This window comes from Anabas testudineus, chromosome 22 (genome assembly GCF_900324465.2).
Source record: "Anabas testudineus chromosome 22, fAnaTes1.2, whole genome shotgun sequence".
NCBI classification, from domain to species: domain Eukaryota; kingdom Metazoa; phylum Chordata; class Actinopteri; order Anabantiformes; family Anabantidae; genus Anabas; species Anabas testudineus.
Window position 1 is genome coordinate 6,911,919 of NC_046630.1, and position 20,595 is coordinate 6,932,513.

The 20,595-nt window shown below is 38.6% G+C and overlaps 2 protein-coding genes and 2 gene segments (V, D, J or C); 3 read left to right on the top strand and 1 right to left on the bottom strand.

Moving 5' to 3' along the window:
- Nucleotides 1-522: 522 nt before the first annotated feature.
- Nucleotides 523-20,595, bottom strand: part of LOC113148689 — a 43,679-nt gene continuing 23,606 nt past the window's right edge. Inside the window, 2 exon segments of the V gene segment in view lie at nucleotides 523-1,100; nucleotides 2,068-2,101. Of these exon segments, the coding sequence occupies nucleotides 781-1,100; nucleotides 2,068-2,101 (354 nt within the window).
- LOC113148695 lies at nucleotides 2,479-3,151 on the top strand. The segment is given in 2 exon segments: nucleotides 2,479-2,720; nucleotides 2,813-3,151. Coding segments are annotated over 2 exon segments (390 nt in total).
- tspan37 (tetraspanin 37) lies at nucleotides 8,353-11,338 on the top strand. Of its 2 annotated transcripts, none has more exons than XM_026340478.1 (7): nucleotides 8,353-8,661; nucleotides 9,230-9,421; nucleotides 9,503-9,577; nucleotides 9,676-9,774; nucleotides 10,040-10,192; nucleotides 10,282-10,365; nucleotides 10,502-11,338. In XM_026340478.1, the coding sequence occupies exons 1-7, from the start codon at nucleotides 8,599-8,601 to the stop codon at nucleotides 10,571-10,573; spliced, it is 738 nt and encodes a 245-aa protein (XP_026196263.1). In that variant the 5' UTR covers nucleotides 8,353-8,598; the 3' UTR covers nucleotides 10,574-11,338. The 2 variants fall into 2 exon arrangements, with proteins under 2 accessions (XP_026196263.1, XP_026196262.1); XM_026340477.1 differs by lacking the exon at nucleotides 8,353-8,661 and adding an exon at nucleotides 8,736-8,861.
- Nucleotides 11,529-20,143, top strand: elavl1a (ELAV like RNA binding protein 1a). Of its 4 annotated transcripts, none has more exons than XM_026340476.1 (7): nucleotides 11,529-11,966; nucleotides 13,609-13,668; nucleotides 15,222-15,402; nucleotides 15,911-16,014; nucleotides 16,568-16,721; nucleotides 16,903-17,128; nucleotides 17,417-20,143. In XM_026340476.1, the coding sequence occupies exons 2-7, from the start codon at nucleotides 13,633-13,635 to the stop codon at nucleotides 17,739-17,741; spliced, it is 1,026 nt and encodes a 341-aa protein (XP_026196261.1). In that variant the 5' UTR covers nucleotides 11,529-11,966; nucleotides 13,609-13,632; the 3' UTR covers nucleotides 17,742-20,143. The 4 variants fall into 4 exon arrangements, with proteins under 4 accessions (XP_026196261.1, XP_026196259.1, XP_026196260.1 ...); XM_026340474.1 differs by having other exon boundaries at nucleotides 11,534-11,966; nucleotides 15,210-15,402; XM_026340475.1 differs by having other exon boundaries at nucleotides 11,534-11,966; nucleotides 16,568-16,730.

Below are 20,595 nucleotides of genomic sequence, written 5' to 3' on the forward strand. Positions count from 1 at the left end.
GGGGGTGTATTCACACAGTGATTAGTAGTGGTACAAAAACCTCCTCAGTCAGACTGCAAAGACACTGAGCTGTTACAGCAGGAACCAACTGCAGCTGCTGAAGAGGAAGAGACTCTGACACAGACCACTGAACATAGAGCTCACAGTGACCTCAACAAGCACTAAATACATGTTTACAGTCATACTTATATGAAACACAAATTGGAAGAAGTTATGTGAAAAAAACTGTTAAAAAATTGGACTTACAACACATCATGTTCTGTTTAATCTCAGCAGAAATAGACACATAATGCCTGAAAAATGAATTGTGATTTATGACATGATGAACGTCAGGGTACTAACATTGGTTTTGTTTAATTTTTATTGTGACAACATGTATCCTGTGTAATGTTACTTTCAGTAAAAATGTATAAAAGCATAACAATATATTTATCTTATCATTTATGCCTGAAGCATTTGATTTGATTTGATTTGATTTGATTTGAGTCTTCATGATACAAAACACCACAACACTTCATCATATTCTTCATCAAAGCAAGCTTTATTAGCAAAAATAGCAACCATCAACATAACTAACTAAACACACTTATATCTACGTACTGAGCTCCACACATTGGTCTCTAAGTTGTTGTTGTCCAACTCTTTCCAGCAGTGTTGTTCTCTGTCACACTAACATCTAGTTTCCCTACAAACATTCAAACTCATATTGATGAGAGCAGCAGGTTTGTTCCTCCTGCTCTCCACAGACAGAGCTCCTGTGTGTGTCTACATTCAGCTCCTCTAGTTCTCACACTGGTTCTTGTGGAAGGACTGGGTCTGACTGTGGCCATGATGGAGGACGTTGCAGGAGTACAGTTCTGCTTTCGTCCAGAGGTCCTTGCTCAGGGTCAGGGTGCTGCTGCTGCTGAAGCGTCCGTTCTTATCCTCCTCTGAACTGGTCAGGACCCCCTTTGTCACCTCCATCCCGTGCACCTCCCAGCTCACCACAGCTCCCTGAGGAGTGTAGCCAGTCAGCAGACAGGACAGCGTGGCCGAACCCCCAGAGAGCTGCTCAGGGGAGGGAGGAAGCAGAGAGACTGAGGGTCTGACCGTGGGACCAGCTGGAGGAGAGAGCAGAGACACACAAGGAGCAGATTAACTTCCACTGTAGGACAGAGCTGAACAGGAGACAGTTATGATACAAGAGAAAGGTTGATACTAACATGTACTAAGTCAGAGGAAGAAGTACAAAACTAAAGACTGGAGTAGAACTTCAAGACCACGACTGATACCATAATCCACCACAAGCAGAAGTACAACTTCAAATGCTTGAGTCAGGTCAAAGTTTTCTGTCAATGTAGAGACATGATGTAAAATAAAAAAGCACAGCTGGTGAAGGTGCAGCTGATTTCAACCCCTTTATGTAATGACAAGTGATTATTCTGTAATGATACATCATCAATTAGTAGATGATCATATTTTCATTAAGATTCCACATGTGCAAAACGTAACTTGTAACTAGAGACGTCAAATAAATGTGGAAGTGTAAAATGGACATAAACTGAATCAGAATTACAGTAGAATAAAATTAAAGCAATAAAAAATAAAAATGAAGAATATCTCAAGATTTTACTGAAGAGGTAAAAAAATTAAGGTGTAACAAATAAATGAAAATGGTTCAAATGACCTTAATTTTCCAATTTGAAGTCATGTATTTTTTTGTGTAGCACTCATTGTTAACGGACGATAGTCTGAACATGACTTACAGTAAATATGTAAATATATAACTGAAAGGTTTCACTTCTTTTTCACGGCTTCAAACTAATGAAATTCAAACTCAAACTACATCTACTACTGCAGCATGTACATAAATATCAGCATCATGTATTATACTGTCAACAATAAATGAAAAGGTTCTAATGTCTGTACAATGTTTTCATTAACAATAATACAGCTTTAAAGATGCTGTAGCAGAGAAATGTAGACGATGTTTAATTTATCTAAGTAAAATTCCCATTTTTGTACATCCTACAGAAACATTTGGTGAAGTATTAAATGTTGTAGAATTGATAAAGGTCTGTTACTTACAGTAATTGATGAGTTTGGTTCCTCCACCAAAAGTGTACCACAGTGATACAAAGTCATTAAGAGGCCGTACAAAAACCTGCTGCACTGTGAACACAGCATCTGTACTCTGAAAACACTCTATTTACATTGTAGAACACCAGCATTCATAGTTTTAATCACTCTAAAATAGATTTTAAATAAGCCAGCTTGAATTTCCTTCTTGAACTAAAATTGTTTCTAAATTCTGTTCTCACTAAATGATGAATGTACCCACTATCTGTTTTCTAAAATGTCTTTAGAAGAGTTGTAATAACTGCTTAAAACCCCCCAAAATATCATAACACACATTTATGAAATATTTAAAGATATGAAACTATAATTTCACTTTAAGAATTTTAAGGTGAATCAAAAAAACACAATTTAAAACCCAATAGTATTCTTCCTGATGTTGTGTCTCACGTTGTGTTGAGCATGTTGAGAGCAGAGAAATCATTTCCATAGAGAGGAGGCTTTGCATCATCAGCTGATCCTCCAGTGAACTCAGAAGGTTTATAGTCCTGGGAGTTCAACACTGCACCACTCAGATGTGTCAGTCAACACAGCACAAACCACAACCAGCATGACTCTCATCACCATCCTCATCTGGACGCTGCTCTGCTGCTGCTGTTTCACAGGTTCATTCACTCAGCAACATTTCAAACATGATGTGCTGCTTTTTCTCTCCTTTCTTTCTGTTGACAAATGAAAGATTTGTTTTTGTCTGCAGGATGCAGCGCTCAGGTGACTGTGACTCAGCCTCCAGTAGTGACTTTTACTCCAGGATCCACTGTCACTCTGACCTGTAAAATCAACCAGGCTGTTTACAGAGACAGTAATGGTAATGAAGATATGCACTGGTATCAACAGAAACCTGGACAGCCTCCAAAGCTCCTGATTAAATCTGTTAGCACACTTGAATCAGGAAAACCAGCTCGGTTTAGTGGCAGTGGAAGCAGCACTGACTTCACTTTGACCATCAGTGGAGTTCAGGCTGAAGATGCCGCAGTTTACTACTCTAAGAGTTACCATTGGATTAACAGTGCTGCTGTGTTCACACAGTGATTAGTAGTCGTACAAAAACCTCCTCAGTCAGACTGCAGAGACACTGAACTGTTACAGCAGGAACCAACTGCAGCTGCTGAGGAGGAAGAGACTCTGACACAGACCACTGAACACAGAGCTCACAGTGACCTCAACAAGCACTAAATACATGTTTACAGTCATACTTATATGAAACACAAATTGCAAGAAGTTATGTGAAAAAAACTGTTAAAAAATTGGACTTACAACACATCATGTTCTGTTCAGTTTACTCTCAGCAGAAATAGACACATAACAAATGAACAAATGAATCATGATTTATGACATGATAAACGTCAGTGTACTAACATCGGTTTTTGTTTAATTTTTATTGTGACAACATGTATCCTGTGTAATGGTACTTTCAGTAAAAATGTATAAATTTAAAACAATATATTTATCTTATCACTCATACCTGAAGCATTTGATTTGATTTGATTTGACTGGAGTCTTCATGATACAAAACACCACAACACTTCATCATATTCTTCATCAAAGCAAGCTTTATTAGCAAAAACAGCAACCATCAACATAACTAACTAAACACACTTATATCTACGTACTGAGCTCCACACATGAGTCTCTAAGTTGTTGTTGTCCAACTCTTTCCAGCAGTGTTGTTCTCTGTCACACTAACATCTAGTTTCTCTACAAACATTCAAACTCATATTGATGAGAGCAGCAGGTTTGTTCCTCCTGCTCTCCACAGACAGAGCTCCTGTGTGTGTCTTCATTCAGCTCCTCTAGTTCTCACACTGGTTCTTGTGGAAGGACTGGGTCTGACTGTGGCCATGATGGAGGACGTTGCAGGAGTACAGTTCTGCTTTCGTCCAGAGGTCCTTGCTCAGCGTCAGGGTGCTGCTGCTGCTGAAGCGTCCGTTCTTCTCCTCCTCTGAACTGGTCAGGACCCCCTTTGTCACCTCCATCCCGTGCACCTCCCAGCTCACCACAGCTCCTGGAGGAGTGTAGCCAGTCAGCAGACAGGACAGCGTGGCCGTACCCCCAGAGAGCTGCTCAGGGGAGGGAGGAAGCAGAGAGACTGAGGGTCTGACCGTGGGACCAGCTGGAGGAGAGAGCAGAGACACACAAGGAGCAGATTAACTTCCACTGTAGGATAGAGCTGAACAGGAGAGAGTTATGATACAAGACAGAGGTTGATGCTAACATGTACTAAGTCAGAGGAAGAAGTACAAAACTAAAGACTGGAGTAGAACTTCAAGACCACGACTGATACCATAATCTACCACAAGCAGAAGTACAACTTCAAATTCTTGAGTCAGGTCAAAGTTTTCTGTCAATGTGGAGACATGATGTAAAATAAAAAAGCCCAGCTGGTGAAGGTGGAGCTGATTTCAACCCCTTTATGTAATGACAAGTGATTATTCTGTAATGATACATCATCAATTAGTAGATGATCATATTTTCATTAAGATTCCACATGTGCAAAACGTAACTTGTAACTAGAGACGTCAAATAAATGTGGAAGTGTAAAATGAACATAAAGTGAATCAGAATTACAGAAGAATAAAATTAAAGCAATAAAAAATAAAAATGAAGAATATCTCAAGATTTTACTGGAGACGTAAAAACATTAAGGTGTAACAAATAAATGAAAATGGTTCAAATGACCTTAATTTTCCAATTGTGTAGCACTCATTGTTAACGGACGATAGTCTGAACATGACTTACAGTAAATATGTAAATATATATAACTGAAAAGTTTCACTTCTTTTTCATGGCTTCAAACTAATGAATTTCAAACTCAAACTACATCTACTACTGCAGCATGTACATAAATATCAGCATCATGTATTATACTGTCAACTATAAATGAAAAGCTTCTAATGTCTGTACAATGTTTTCATTAACAATAATACAGCTTTAAAGATGCTGTAGCAGAAAAATGTAGACAATGTTTAATTTATCTTTATATTTATCTAAGATAATTCCCATTTTTTTACATCGCACAGAAACATTTGGTGAAGTATTTAATGTGGTAGAATTTATAAAGGTCTGTTACTTACAGTAATTGATGAGTTTGGTTCCTCCACCTAAAGTCCACCACAGTGATACAAAGTCATTAAGAGGCCGTACAAAAACCTCCTGCACTGTGAACACAGCATCTGTGCACTGAAAAGACTCTATTTACATTCTACAACTGCATAATTCATAGTTTAAATCACTCTAAAATAGATTTTAAATAAGCCAGCTTGACTTTCCTTCTTGAACTAAAATTGTTTCTAAATTCTGTTCTCACTAAATGATGAATGTACCCACTATCTGTTTTCTAAAATGTCTTTAGAAGAGTTGTAATAACTGCTTAAAACCCCCCAAAATATCATAACACACATTTATGAAATATTTAAAGATATGAAACTATAATTTCACTTTAAGAATTTTAAGGTGAATCAAAAAAACACAATTTAAAACCCAATAGTATTCTTCCTGATGTTGTGTCTCACGTTGTGTTGAGCATGTTGAGAGCAGAGAAATCATTTCCATAGAGAGGAGGCTTTGCATCATCAGCTGATCCTCCAGTGAACTCAGAAGGTTTATAGTCCTGGGAGTTCAACACTGCACCACTCAGATGTGTCAGTCAACACAGCACAAACCACAACCAGCATGACTCTCATCACCATCCTCATCTGGACGCTGCTCTGCTGCTGCTGTTTCACAGGTTCATTCACTCAGCAACATTTCAAACATGATGTGCTGCTTTTTCTCTCCTTTCTTTCTGCTGACAAATGAAGGATTTGTTTTTGTCTGCAGGATGCAGCGCTCAGGTGACTGTGACTCAGCCTCCAGTAGTGACTTTTACTCCAGGATCCAATGTCACTCTGACCTCTAAAACAAACCCAGCTGTTCACAGAGATAGCAGTGGTGATGAAGATATGTACTTGTATCAACAGAAATCTGGACAGCCTCCAAAGCTTTTGATATACCTTGCGAAAAAGCGGCAGTCAGGAACACCAGCTCGGTTTAGTGACAGTGGAAGCAGCACTGACTTCACTTTGAAAATCAGTGGAGTTCAGACTGAAGATGCAGAAACTAACAGAGCTGAAACTCTGGTGTGAAAACAGTTGAAACCTTTGTCATCTGTTTCTTTCACTTCTTTTTTATTACATGTAAAATAAATCAAGCATGAACACAAAGAAAAGCTGCATTAACTGATAAACTGATGAACTGAAATCATTTTGTTTTTAATATGAATCAGATGTTAACTCTTTAATAGTTTCAAAATGAATCAATAACAATGAGATTAACCTTGTTTTTATATTATAAACTTGACCTGACAAAGATTTACTTGACAGACTCTCGCAAACAATGTTATTTTATAAATGTTTGAGTAAAAGGAAGAATTACGTTCATTCAGCTTCTAAAACATTTGGTTTTCTTTAATATTAAATAAATACTGATCTGATGTGAATACAGGTTGTGAGCTCAGCTTTGCTTGATAAATAATAAATATTAGCAACATACAAGTGGTCGTACAAGAACCTGCTGCACTGTCAACAATGATCCATCTACTGAAATGTCACTTTTGTCCAGAATAAATTCATGATATACACATTATTAAACAAACAAAAAGAATAAACTAGAGTCTTCAAGTTCTCTGAACATTACAAATTGTGTTTTTTTTATTTAAGAGTCAGTTACTTACACTGTGTAATTCATTTCGATTTTGGAAATAAGTTACTGGTAATAAACTGAAACCAGATTAATCTAAAATTAAAAAGACTCATTTCGGCTTCAAATTTTTTTTTCATTAAGATCATTGTAAATCTAAACATTAATTCTATTGTTTTGTCTCACGTTGTGTTGAGCGTGTTGAGAGCAGAGAAATCATTTCCATAGAGAGGAGGCTTTGCATCATCAGCTGATCCTCCAGTGAACTCAGAAGGTTTATAGTCCTGGGAGTTCAACACTGCACCACTCAGATGTGTCAGTCAACACAGCACAAACCACAACCAGCATGACTCTCATCACCATCCTCATCTGGACGCTGCTCTGCTGCTGCTGTTTCCCAGGTTCATTCACTCAGCAACATTTCAAACATGATGTGCTGCTTTTTCTCTCCTTTCTTTCTGCTGACAAATGAAGGATTTGTTTTTGTCTGCAGGATGCAGCGCTCAGGTGACTGTGACTCAGCCTCCAGTAGTGACTTTTACTCCAGGATCCACTGTCACTCTGACCTGTAAAACCAACCAAGCTGTTTTCACATATGATGGAAAAGAGTATATGCACTGGTATCAACAGAAATCTGGACAGCCTCCAAAGCTCCTGATAAAATTTGTGAAAACACTTGAATCAGGAACACCAGCTCGGTTTAGTGGCAGTGGAAGCAGCACTGACTTCACTTTGACCATCAGTGGAGTTCAGGCTGAAGATGCAGCAGTTTACTACTGTCAGAGTTCACATTTGGCTAACAGCGGAGTATTGTCCACACAGTGATTAGTAGTGGTACAAAAACCTCCTCAGTCAGACTGCAGAGACACTGAACTGTTACAGCAGGAACCAACTGCAGCTGCTGAAGAGGAAGAGACTCTGACACAGACCACTGAACACAGAGCTCACAGTGACCTCAACAAGCACAAACTGAAACCCATTAAAACTTCTAAAATTGTACTTTATCATATCTTCTTAGTGTTTTAGGGCCTTAATGGTCATCTTGCTGGACAGTCCTGGCATATTAGAGACAAAAAATCCTTCATCATTTTACCATTATAACTAAGCTTAGTTCTTCAGCATTAATTTGAGGCATTTAAAAAAAAAAGAAATTTTATTTTGGCAACTATATATTTCAATTTCATTAGATTTAACTGTAATCTATTTACTGTACAGTTTATAAAATATGACCTATTGTTATAATTATAGCTTTATAGTTGTGACATTACCATCACTATGACCAGCTACAAGTACTTCTTAATACATCAGGATCCAAAGTAGGACTACAAACCATCACCCTGCACATTCACTGAACACAAATTAAGATGAAAATAAAGATTTTAACTTTTTTTTTTTTGTGGGGAACCTAATAAGATACACAGTCATTACATTCAGGTGGCTTCCAATAGAATGAAAATCGTCACTGCACACCCTGTACATGATGTCAGGTCTCTTCTTCTTCTTTAGACATTTTTTCCTGTTTTTTTTTTAATAACTATTTCTCAGTGTTGATTTTTTTTGCGCTGCGCTGTTACCATATAGATGTTTCCGCGTTCCTTTTTTTTTGGGAAGCCGATCCCCTGTTCGCGGAAGGAAAGCTGAACCAGACTCCAGCACCACAATAACTCGCGTTCCTCCAGGCTTTTATGATTGACTTCAAATAGACCATATTTTCTTTGCTTTATTGCTTCAACTGTCGTTGCAAACTCGTCGCGTTTACGCACATCCAGAGCGCGCTCCCTCCTCGTCCTGTCGCTCAGAACGAAAATGAGTGATCAGACGAGAAAAGCGCTCCGAACAACACTTCAGCTGCTGTGTCAACTTCTGTGGGTAGGTACGATCTTCCTTCAAATATTTCTAACACAGTTCTTTTATTTAGGAATGAGGTTACTATTTCTTTATTGCCCTCTAAAATATGCATGTTCACGAGTTCACGCATATCACATGACACAACACTGTTCACGTACAGTAAGGAAGTGCAGAAGCTACAGTATAAACAGGCAGGACACACACAAAAAGACATTTTGTTGGTATTTTACTGCTACTTCTTCTTATTCCTATTGGTATAATTATAATTATAATTATAATTATAATTAAGAATTAGTGAGCGGCACATCGGTTTACCTGTCGCTCAGGTATCTTGTGTGCATGTGCTCCCTGTGCCTGCGTGGGTTGGTGCGATTGTTTATTTGTCTTTAAATAGACTATTGACTGAATGTATGACATGAACAGAATAGCGTTGTACTTATCTGTGTTTGACCAGTCTAGATTAACAAGCTGCTGTTTTAAATTTGACAGAAATAAATCACATTGTAAAAAAACAAGCTGCTATCCTTGGTTCCCCGTCTCATACATCACATTGTATGTTTAGTATTATTGACTGACTTTTATTTACCAGGTGGTGGGGTTAGTGGTCGGCCTGAGTGGCTTCTACCTGCTGATGAAGTACAACCAGAGCAGCACATTCTTTTCAGATTCCTACATCATCCTTACAGCTATCTTCGCTTTTGTCAGCGCTGCATTCCTAGTGATCAGTGGGGCCTTTGGCTCCTGGCTGAGCTTCAGGGATTCAGTCTTTCTGCAGGGGCTGGTAAGGTTCAGAGTGTGTCTATGAATGTAGATATTTGGTTGTGTATCAGTGTTTAGACTGTACCTAATAATTGGTCTTCAGTTTGTTTATCTGCTAGTTGTGGTCTTCTGTCTGGAAAGTACGGCTTCTGCATTGGCTTATTTCCATGCAATAAAGGTATAGATGTGCAGTGGGTGGTTATTGCATTATCAAAGATTATTCTAGTGTTATAAAAGTATGTTTATGTTCATTGTGACTTCTGCCCCTTTGTAAAGCTGGATTCAGAGATAGCTCCCCTCACTGGAGTGTTTCAGAATTACACAGGCAGCAGCCAGGACTCCAACTCTCGAGCTGTGGATGTTACTCAAGAGGAGGTGTGTGTGTTCATTTATTATTCATGTGTATGGAGTCATAGGTATTCATATCACACTCACATGTTCTGTCTCAGCTCCACAAAACTGAGACCTCAAGCCACAAATCATCCATAGCACCATCCCCAATGTTTTGTCCACAAAAAAAAGCAAAACTAAAACCTTTCCTACAATAATTCTCACATTACAGGAATGTCCATTTCTAGGATTTACAAAATTTGATTCTGATTGTGCATGATTGTGTATTTTCTGTTTAAACCCCTGTTAGTTGCAGTGTTGTGGTGTCCATGGCTACAGAGACTGGCTAGAAACCTCCTGGTTTAATCGCACTGGAGGGCTGCATGTCCCTCACACATGCTGCAACTCTACTTTCCCCTCCTGCAATGGCACTGTGGACCAGCCGTGGCAGCTTTACACACAGGTAGAAATGTGCATCTAAATAAAACATGAACATTAAAACAGTCCAGAATTATTGTCTGATTAATATTTTTCAATCCATGTCTCTTTCAGGGCTGCCAGGTGAAGATGGAGATGGCTTTTGGGTTTATGCTGAGGCTCGTCATGTGGGGTTTCCCACTGGTTCTTCTAGTGGAGGTGAAAGAGACATAATATTTTAAGAACATTACAGTTGATAGGAAATGAACAAGCATTGAAAAATTAAACATAGATATGTGGAACCTGTTTAAGTGGACAGTTAACCTGAACCCTGTTCTCCATTCTTATCATCCAGGTTGTTCTGGTTCTCATTGTTGCACAGCTGATGATGCCTCAACCACATGTCAAGTATGATACTATATACTGAAGTGAAACTCAAGACGCTGTGACAGATGGGACACCACTATACTATGCACTAGATACTTTAATACTATATGGATCAAATTATTGTTGTGATTGCTGTTTTTCAGCTGTCTCACCTGCACCACTACAGGTGATTAATGGAGGTTTCCTCTAATACACTAAAATCCATAAAGGTGGTGAAACATCTGTTGTGAAAGGTAGCTGTGCTGTTAATTAATGGATTATCTGACACCAAAAAGATGTTTGATGAAGTTAAAGATGTATTACACAAGTTGTTGCCATCAGTTTGAAGGTGCTGGCCTTTTTGCCTACACTTGTCTGGAGATACTTTATAATCTTCAGCGTAACTTGGTCAGACAAATTAATGTGAAGTGATGATCTGTGTTTAAGACCAACATTATGATGGGTTGGTTTGTTATTAGCACTTTTTCCCCTGTCTTTGTGTGTAATGTCTTGTTTAATTTGTCTAAACATTCAGCAGGGATATAATCAATTTCTGAAGGGTCAGTAAAATAAATCATCATTTATTTACACTGGGCTTGTGATTACACCTGTATGGCATTACTTCCTGTGCTGGATACGCTTATATTATCCTTTATAACTAGACCTACCACACTTCTTGTACGGTATCCTGGAGATATTGTAATGGATTTTAAGTTAGATCTACTCAGAAAGTATTACGGTAGGCTACTGTACCATGTAATACAGCCCAAACCATAAACGGTGTGTATGATGTTTAATATGGGAAATAAAAACTAAAATAAAAACATTCCTTATAAATAGAGTTCGTTATAAACTGAAACTGTGATTGACATTTAGATTAGCACATTATTCTTTTAGGAATATATGACTGGTGGAGAAATAAGTTCTCAGACAATTTACTTAAATAAAAGTAGCCTACTCACTCATGAAATAATAATTTTAAATGGTTTTCAGTTCAGATCCTCTTTTCCTGTTGCTCCTAACAGGCTCCTGACAGTCTACACACAGTGGTGTTTGTAGACCTGCTTAGCAGAACTTGCATTTTGATGTTTTTATTGGAAAGCACGTAATAACAAACGTCTTGCAACAGGTGACATGAAGTTCTTTCAGTCCTTTCTGCATGTGGCACTTTTCGCTCCACAGGTACTGCGTGAGGTGCACATGGGTCTGATTTTGCGTGTGCACGTCCACCGGTGGGTTGGTGCCATGAGGCCCTCACGCTCACGGGTTCTTGACCACGCTGTCTCGTTTGCAGGGGGCGTGACCGGGCGCACAGGAGTAGGTGTGGTGGGTTTCATCACGCAGCCTCTTCCTCGGCTTCTTCACGGCGTGAGTCCGATTTGGAGGGAAGTGAAAGTCGCTAAAGGAAGAAATAGGAGAAGGAAGCGGGAATAGCAACTACCCCAAACAAGCTGGTAAGACCGGGGAGCGTGATTAACGACTCCTGAAGCATCCCCGCCATGCAGTGTGATGCTTTGTTGTTTGTAGGTTTGTTAAATGTTGCTCTTGCGGCCCGTGGAGCCATTGGTTAGCTAGTGGTGGCTAGCGTTAGCCGCCGGGGCCTGTTCGCAGGCCGCTGGGGTTTAGGCGCGGGGACAGAAAGGCGTCGATCCGACGCTCTCCAAAATAAGGACGCGGTGCTTTGCTTTAGCTAGCTAGCCGGCAAGAAACCGCCACGTAACGTACTCGCTTTATATAAATCTATTTATTGTGGTCGTCTGTGTGCGTTATAGTTGTGAAAGCAATACGGTGCATTGTTTTTGTCGAACGTTACTGGACATATTTACGTTGTAATCAAACGCAGTGACCGTGCATGTGCTAGCATGCTAATGCTAGCGCTAGCTAGGCCGCTGCACGTTTCCAAGCTGGAGCTCACCTCATGAGCTGGACTAAAAAAATAATTGCACTATAATGGAAGCTAAGTTTGTTGTGCTAAGAAAACAGTGTTAAACTATTTTAGTTGTAGTTTTGATGACATCAACCAGTCCTAGCATTACATTTATCCATGACGTTAATCCAGAGGCAGTGTCGCCTGGTAACGTTAGTAACGTGAAATATGGTGTAGGACAAATATCAGGTCGTTTTCTGGTCTCAGCTTCTCTCTCGGTGTAAATTAATAGTGAGCTGAGATGCAGGGTTGAGGATGATTATTCAGAGAAAGCAGGTGACGACAGCTGCTATTTCCCCCCTTTCTCTGCGGTTATTCAAATACTACACATACCAAATATGTGTCTTACTACAACTACTCGACTTCGACGCCCCTTTTCTAGTGGATACTACAAAAAGTCCTGACACACCAAACTAGTTTTTATTGAAGACTACTTGGGTTTATTATTTGAAAATGTAGGGGTGAAATTTAAACAGCACAGTTTAGCTTACATGGTCTTTTATAATACTGCGTACCCAGGTCCAGGTTGTGTTTTTTTTTTTATTATTAAGGGATTATTGTTTTGATATATTTAATTTTAGTCAGTATAGTATAGAAGAGGAGTGATTTTAGTTACAGTTGTGAAGATCCAATATCAATCAATATTTTGTTTGTTACATTTAACACAGCTCCAAAAAGGGGTGGATGCACTAAGCTTTAGCGTCCCTGGAGTATTTTATTTCCCATTTAATCTAGTTTATCAATAACATGACAGTGATGACATTGTTTTCAATGTATTGGCTAATTCTTGAATATAGAAATTCTAGTAATGCAGCACATTGGGGCCATTATTAGCTTTCTGGTCTGGCATGCTGAGTACTTGCATGCTATGCAGTTAATTGATTACACAAAAGGTTAATCATATAAGCAGGCAAACGTTTAAAGCCATGTGATTCTGAAGGACAGAAGTGTTCAATCTTTATCACTCCTGTGGTTTGTTCACCATTTTACTTATATGTGCAATTTTGTTGGATAAAAATAGCTATTCTATAGCAAATTGAGAAGTATGCTCTCTCACAAACATCTTTGTTTATTGTCCTCGGGGCATGTTCTTCAAACAAAGGGTTTGCTTGTTTGCTTACTGTTCTACATTGATGGAGTAATTGGATTTTTGTCTTATCCCAACCCAGCCTCAGGAGCAGTGAAGTGTCTTCATGGCAGTTCGTCGAGGGCACATTAAGTACTTGAAAGTGAGTACGAGATCCTAGCTTCCACTTCAATCTGTACTGTGGGATCTTATCATGGGAATGTTGGCAGTATGATCAGAAAGGTGGCAATCACAGTTGGCGTAACTGCATTTAATGTACAGACTTGATAGAAAGCACCACTCCATAGTAAGGATTGGAGTCATGCCTTTAATTTTTATTACAAATGACATGTTTCAGTGGGATGACATTAAGACAAGGGGTGTCAAAAATACCTGCACTCTAGTTTTCCAGCTTTGTCCATGTGTACATGGTTCGATACAGGACACTCATTCATTCTCTCAGTGCAGTGTATTGTACCCACCAGAATACACAATCACAACCCCTACTTTGCATGAATGGATATCTGTCATGTTGAGCACAGGACTGGTTCCCATCTCAGGGCTGATTGAATTTCAGTCACCAGTAAATGTGTCCACCAGGATGCATTTTCTACTCTTTATCTCAACTGTTAGCAGAAGAAACTTTTAGAGTAGTACTTGAAGTACTCGTTGAAGGTAGTTTGTGTTGTTGAATAAAATTATCTCAGATTTTTCAGTCTTGATAACAGACTAGACTTCAGTCTGACACATGATTGAGATAATCTAGGGGTTAACCTTTGTTGCAAATGCAAACATTTCATGTTTGTTCTTCTTATTGCATTTCACAGTTTAAATTTTCATAGTGGCTTACTCTCAAGAACTGCACTAATATAAATGTGCGTCTTAAATCCAGTCAACTTCTGCACCTTTGACTGTAATGACTATTCTGCACTCTCTGTGTTTATCTGTGCTATAAAGAGAAATCTGTAAAATGATTCAGGAAGCAAACAAAGCCTTATCTTTGTTTTTAAACTTAATAAACGGCAGGCCGGAAATGTCTACTCCTCATCCTAACACTGACAATAGAGTACTTCCTTTTACATGAATTAAGAGACATGTATGTTTGACAGACAGTTGTGCAAACTCCAATGCTTAAGTTCATGAAAGCAGTATTGTTGAAGCAGGGAATTTTTATGAAGGTAATAAGTTTAGTCCCTGGTTTCTGTAGTTGTCAAAATGCCTTTTAGCACATTTTTTGTGGAGACTTAAATGAACATTATTAAAACTAGAGATGTGAGAATTGAAAAAAATCGAATTTAAATGACATACACGTTTCTGTTGTAATTGTATCTGATGCATCCTCCTGTTTTTGTCTTGCTGAATCCGTGTGAGTGATATATTGGGATTGTTTGATGTAGCACAGTGGAGACGAGGTTATTGAAGCTGGGAGAATAAAAATAATAGGTTGTCTGTGGGCAATTGAAGAGCTGGCAACAGTGGAATATGTTTGAATTGAATTCCATTAGCATCTGTTCTTTTTTGTTTATGATAAAGCAGTAGTTCATCATTTGACAAACGGATGCATTACATTTTTGCTTTAAAAAAATAACAATAATTTGACAGTAAAAATAGTTGCCAGTTAATTTTAACCAAATGGTCTTGGTAATTATTGCAGCTCTGTGTGCTCTAGGTGTTTACCTTGCTTTGTGTTTTTCGTCCCACCTGGCTGACCTGCAGGAGGTGTATGACATGTCAAACGGTTATGAAGACCACATGGGAGGGGATGAGGGGAAGGACGCCAAGACCAACCTGATAGTGAACTACCTGCCTCAGAGCATGACGCAGGATGAGCTCCGGAGCCTCTTCAGCAGCATCGGAGAGGTGGAGTCGGCCAAGCTGATTCGAGACAAAGTTGCAGGTATGCTACGCTCCGAAGTGATAAGATCTGTGGCAGACAAGATCGACTCTTGAAAACAGTATTTTGTTTTAAATGACAAAGGATTCGTGTTAGAAAAAAATACAAGTTGTGGCAACATCTCTGAGTATGTGGGTGGTGGTTCAGCTTTGTGAATTAGAAAGTTTTGGATTCTTTTTCAAATGACCTTTTGTATTTATTGGCAGGCAATGAACTAAAGGTCTGTTTTTTGGCTGCTCTGGTTCCCAGAGAGTTTATAATGTAATACATTTTTGTAAGTGATCCCATATTAATTTCCTGTTTGAGTTGAGTAGTAGTTTGCTCAAAGTTTTTCACCACGTAGATTTGTTTTATTTATTCCAACCAGTCCAGCCCTGTTCAACTGTTTGTTTAGACTAGCATGCAATGTTAAGATTTGTTTTTGTTTTTAAATATTTATTTGTTTACAGCTTTTTTTGAACTATACAACGTTTTTTTGTTTTATTTTATTGTTTTCCTTTTTTTTCTCTAGGCCACAGTTTAGGGTACGGATTTGTTAACTATCTTAACCCTAGTGATGCAGAAAGAGCTATCAGTACACTGAATGGACTAAGGCTACAGTCCAAAACTATCAAGGTAACGTGCCATAAGGTGTTCTACAATTCTCAAACCAAAGATGTCATGTCATATAACTCTCCTGTGGCTCCTGTGCTGTTCGCTAACTAGCTAGTACGTGTCAGTCCAAAGAAGTGATACTAGAGCTCACTTATTGCCCCATCTGACATGTCTGAGTCTTACTTCAATTGTACTTCTTTATTTGACACTTTCTGCTGTCAGATTCAACGTATTTAATACCTAAAAGTACTCTTTTGATCAGTTTGGTTTCATATGTTTGTTGCTGTAGTGTTCTTTTACGCTTCTGACTCCACTCATTTTGCTCAGACCGGAGACGTAATGCCTAAAACTACATACGTGACAGTTTGTTAATCAGATCTTTTACCTAGTCCAAGTAAAAATGCTGCTTTTTTATAAATGCATAACTTTTTACATGAAGAAGTTGATTACATCTTGTACATACCTGATGTAAATCAGTCAATAATTCAATAGGTTCATTGTAAATTATATATTTTTTGTTGCTTTGTTTTGTACATGTGTCAGACGAGCTTTAATCAGATTTTGCTTTCTGCAGGTTTCATATGCACGGCCTAGCTCTGATACAATAAAGGATGCCAACCTGTATATCAGCGGCCTGCCCAAGTCCATGACCCAGAAGGACGTGGAGGACATGTTTTCACGTTTTGGACACATCATTAATTCCCGGGTACTTGTTGATCAGGGTACAGGTACGACAGGTGAATGACTTCCTTGCTTTTTAAAATATTTACTTACAGTAACTGGTGTACCTTTTTGTTTAGCAAAATGGGGAAAAAAAGCTGCCAGCTTGGAGCTGCTAGGTTAATTTGGAAATGTAGTTGTGCTGCTTGTATCTAAATAGATGATCACCAGCCGCTCTTTCGTACCTAGGTGTGTCCCGTGGGGTGGCTTTTATTCGGTTTGACAAGCGAGCAGAGGCAGAGGAGGCAGTCAAAAATCTAAATGGCCAAAAACCGCCAGGAGCCTCTGAGCCAATCACTGTGAAATTTGCTGCCAACCCAAACCAGGCAAAGAACACTCAACTCATCTCTCAGCTCTACCACAACCAGTCCAGGCGCTTTGGAGGGCCCCTACACCACCAGGCACAGCGGTTCAGGTAAGACCTGCGTGTCTACATTACTGTTCTGAGTGACATGATCCTCATTTCTCTTCAGTGCAAATCAACACATGAAGAAGTTTAGTATTTTAGCAGGGTAGAGTTTTCATTTGTTGTTTCAGTCTGAAAAGGTTTTGGATGCACAGGCAAAGTTTAATTTTTGTTGTTGCACATCATAAATCACAGTTTTAGGTACAAACACATTTCCATGATCTGGCTTCTGTAATGTTTTTTATATTTTGATGGGAATTTGCAACAGTTGTTATAATGGTACATAATCATATTCAGGTTCTCCCCAATGGGTGTTGATCACATGGGTGGCATGGGAGGCGTTAGCGTCCCTGGGAACTCCACCTCCGGCTGGTGCATCTTCATTTACAACCTGGGCCAGGACGCAGACGAGAGCATCCTGTGGCAGATGTTTGGCCCCTTCGGCGCCGTCACCAACGTCAAGGTGATCCGAGACTTCAACACCAACAAGTGCAAGGGCTTCGGCTTTGTTACCATGACTAATTACGAGGAGGCTGCCATGGCCATCGCCAGTCTGAATGGCTACCGGCTTGGAGACAGGATGCTGCAAGTGTCCTTTAAGACCAGCAAGGGCCACAAGTAGAGAGAGCTGGACAATCAGGTGTAGAGGAGAGAAGGAAGTGACCTGCACCAGGCTTTATCTGCAGAGGGCAGAAGTGTTTGCAAAGTCTGGCTCATCAATTTGGCTTTTACTGTAATCAGAGTTAAATGAGACGTTTACTCTTCTGCACCTTTGTATGAGAGTGTTGGGCCGAAGTTTTTTTTTTGTTTTGTTTTTTTGGGTTGTTTTTTTGTTTTCCCTCTCCATCTTTATACTTAATGTTGGGGCTCATTGACACTCAGTCGTTTTAATTTTTAGTGAGGGAACACATACCCTTAAGATAACTTAAATGATCTAAAAAGCTAAAATATTGTCTTTATGTGTTGCATGTCTAACCATTGGGACTAGATAAGGATGCAGGCTAACGGTGCACTGAAAATCCAGCGCATGAAGAAGCCCAGTGAATTGTTGTTCAAGTGTTGAAATTCCTAGTGGATAATTTATTGTCTAAAGAAGGTGAAGAACATTAGAAGGTGAGCTCATGTTTTGCCAGGTTGTTTGAAAAGAGCATTGCTCACTCTTGGATCCTCATTGTAAGTAGAAATAGATGCCTTAAATCATTATCCAGTGGACACAAACCTACAGTACCACTCACTGTCTCGAGAGCAAAGCACTTTTAACCAAACTGTTTTAGGTTACTATGGATATCAGTCTTTTTGATGTTAATCTACGACTTTTCTTCACCCTCTGAACAGGTTCACCATTTTAAACACAACAAGCTTTGGAGGGAAATGCTTTGTTATCCCTTTTGTGAAGTGTCTTTTTACTATACTAAGTTGTATTTCAGGAGAGTCCTGTTGAATTTGAACCCTAGCTGATGAGTAGGGAATTAAGGTGGACCAAAGGCAGGGAGAGATTTGATCCTGAAACACCAGATGTTTTTCTGAGCAGACTTTCAAAAGACAAATTTACAGTTTTTGAATATAGTATGAAGAGGTACTAAAGTTATATCTGATGCTTGTTAAGAACAGCATCATTCAGGCTCAGTTTGCAGTTTTTTTCCCCTTTTCATTTCAGTTATTTTTTTGTTTTGTTGTTTTTTTTTTTGTTTGTTTGAATTTTTGTTTCTTTTCTTTTATTAGAGGCATAGACATTTATTTGCTTTAATGTAAGTTACAAACTTGTTTTAGCCAGTGCTTATCTCAAGTTTGGTGATAAATAATGGCCTTTGTTATTGATTTCAGTTTAGATTTGCTTTCTTTTCTTCATTTCTTTTGGTTGTTTCACTTTGAACATAAACCATTAAATTTTATTTTGTTTTGCTGAACGTTTTGTTTGGTTTGGTTATTTTCTTTACTTCATGTTTTATTTTGACTTTTCTATAAGCCTATTTAAAGAGCAGATAACAGTTCCCCAGTTAGGCAAAAACACATTCTTATGACAAGTGATTCCATCAGTGTCTGAGACGAGCCTCGGTTTTTGAAAGATGAACAACATATGGACCAATATTAGTTGAGAAAACCAAACAGACACTTGAAGGAAAGCGACTGTCCAGCAGATGTTTCTGAGATGGTTGGATAGGTTTAAACCACTGAAGACACTTCTGGTATGGTTGTCGTTTTAGCAGTTGTGAGTTGAATGTCAGAATTATTTATTAAATCCCAGTTCTCTATATGTACTTTTTGGCATACAGCTATTTGGGAAGGACATTTTACATTCGGAATAAATTAGTTGTTTTGTGAGCATAGTTATCTTAAAGTGCAGCCAGATTTATTGTGTATGAGCTGTTTGATATTTTAACATGGAAGATTACAAACACTTAAACAGTTTACTTGAAGATTTAGGCGTTCTGCCCAAACCCATAGATCTGATCTGATTGTCTAAGAGGGGGTCTTTAGGGACTTTGCCTTGTTTACCTTCTCAGTGAAACACTTCTCATAACATTTTCATCTTAAGGTGGTTTAAAGGTGGAGCATTAGCATTTGTACTGTATTTGTTCAGATTTACTTTAATCACAAAGTGAACAGAGAAACCACTTTTGTTATAGTTGAGTAGCAAAATTATTCTTGCCCATACTTTAACTTTTAAAACATTTTTTTCCAGCAATAATTTACACGATACTTCACTAATTGCCTATTTAATCTGCCTGCCCCCTCTTAAAGGAGTATTTGCATCAAAAGCTTCAGATTTTGGTCTTAAGTGCTTTTTGATTTAGTATTTCCATGTTATTTTGTGTCACAATCCTTATCTTTGTGCAATATTTCAAGACTTGCTCAAAGCAGGTGATAGAAATTTGTTGTCATCTCGGACTGTCATGTTTTTGATAATTTCTTTTTCTACTGATGTGTTACTGCTTAGTTTTTTTAGCAGTCTTGTTGGTTTGCATAAAAGATGCAAGTGAATTTGTTTTTGTGGCAGTCAGAATAAACTGCATTCTGCCTTAATTTATAAGTGGAACAGTGTATTTTACATCATAGGAGGCGCAAATATTTATTTGACAGTGTACGCAGTCATACTTGAGTTATTGGAGTGTTTTTAATGGATTATTGATTTTTGTTTTCATGGTTTGAACGGACACTAAGTTGAAGTCGATTAAATGTCTTCTAACATTGGATCATTTCAATAAAAACATGGTGGCTTTTCAAAATTAAAACGATTAAATGTGTCTTCAGAAGCTTAATGTGAATTTGCTCTAAGTATTTTTGAAAACAAACATCATGGACCCAGATGGCAGCTAGAAGAAAAAAAACACTAAAGTAATGTGATTCAGAGGTAGCAGGTTTGTTTGATTTCTAGATGAGAGGTAATTACCTGTTTCTCCTCATGTGCAATGTGTCCAGTTACCTTCCGAGAACAGAAGGGGGAGCTGTATTTTATCACATTTACTGTAGCTGAC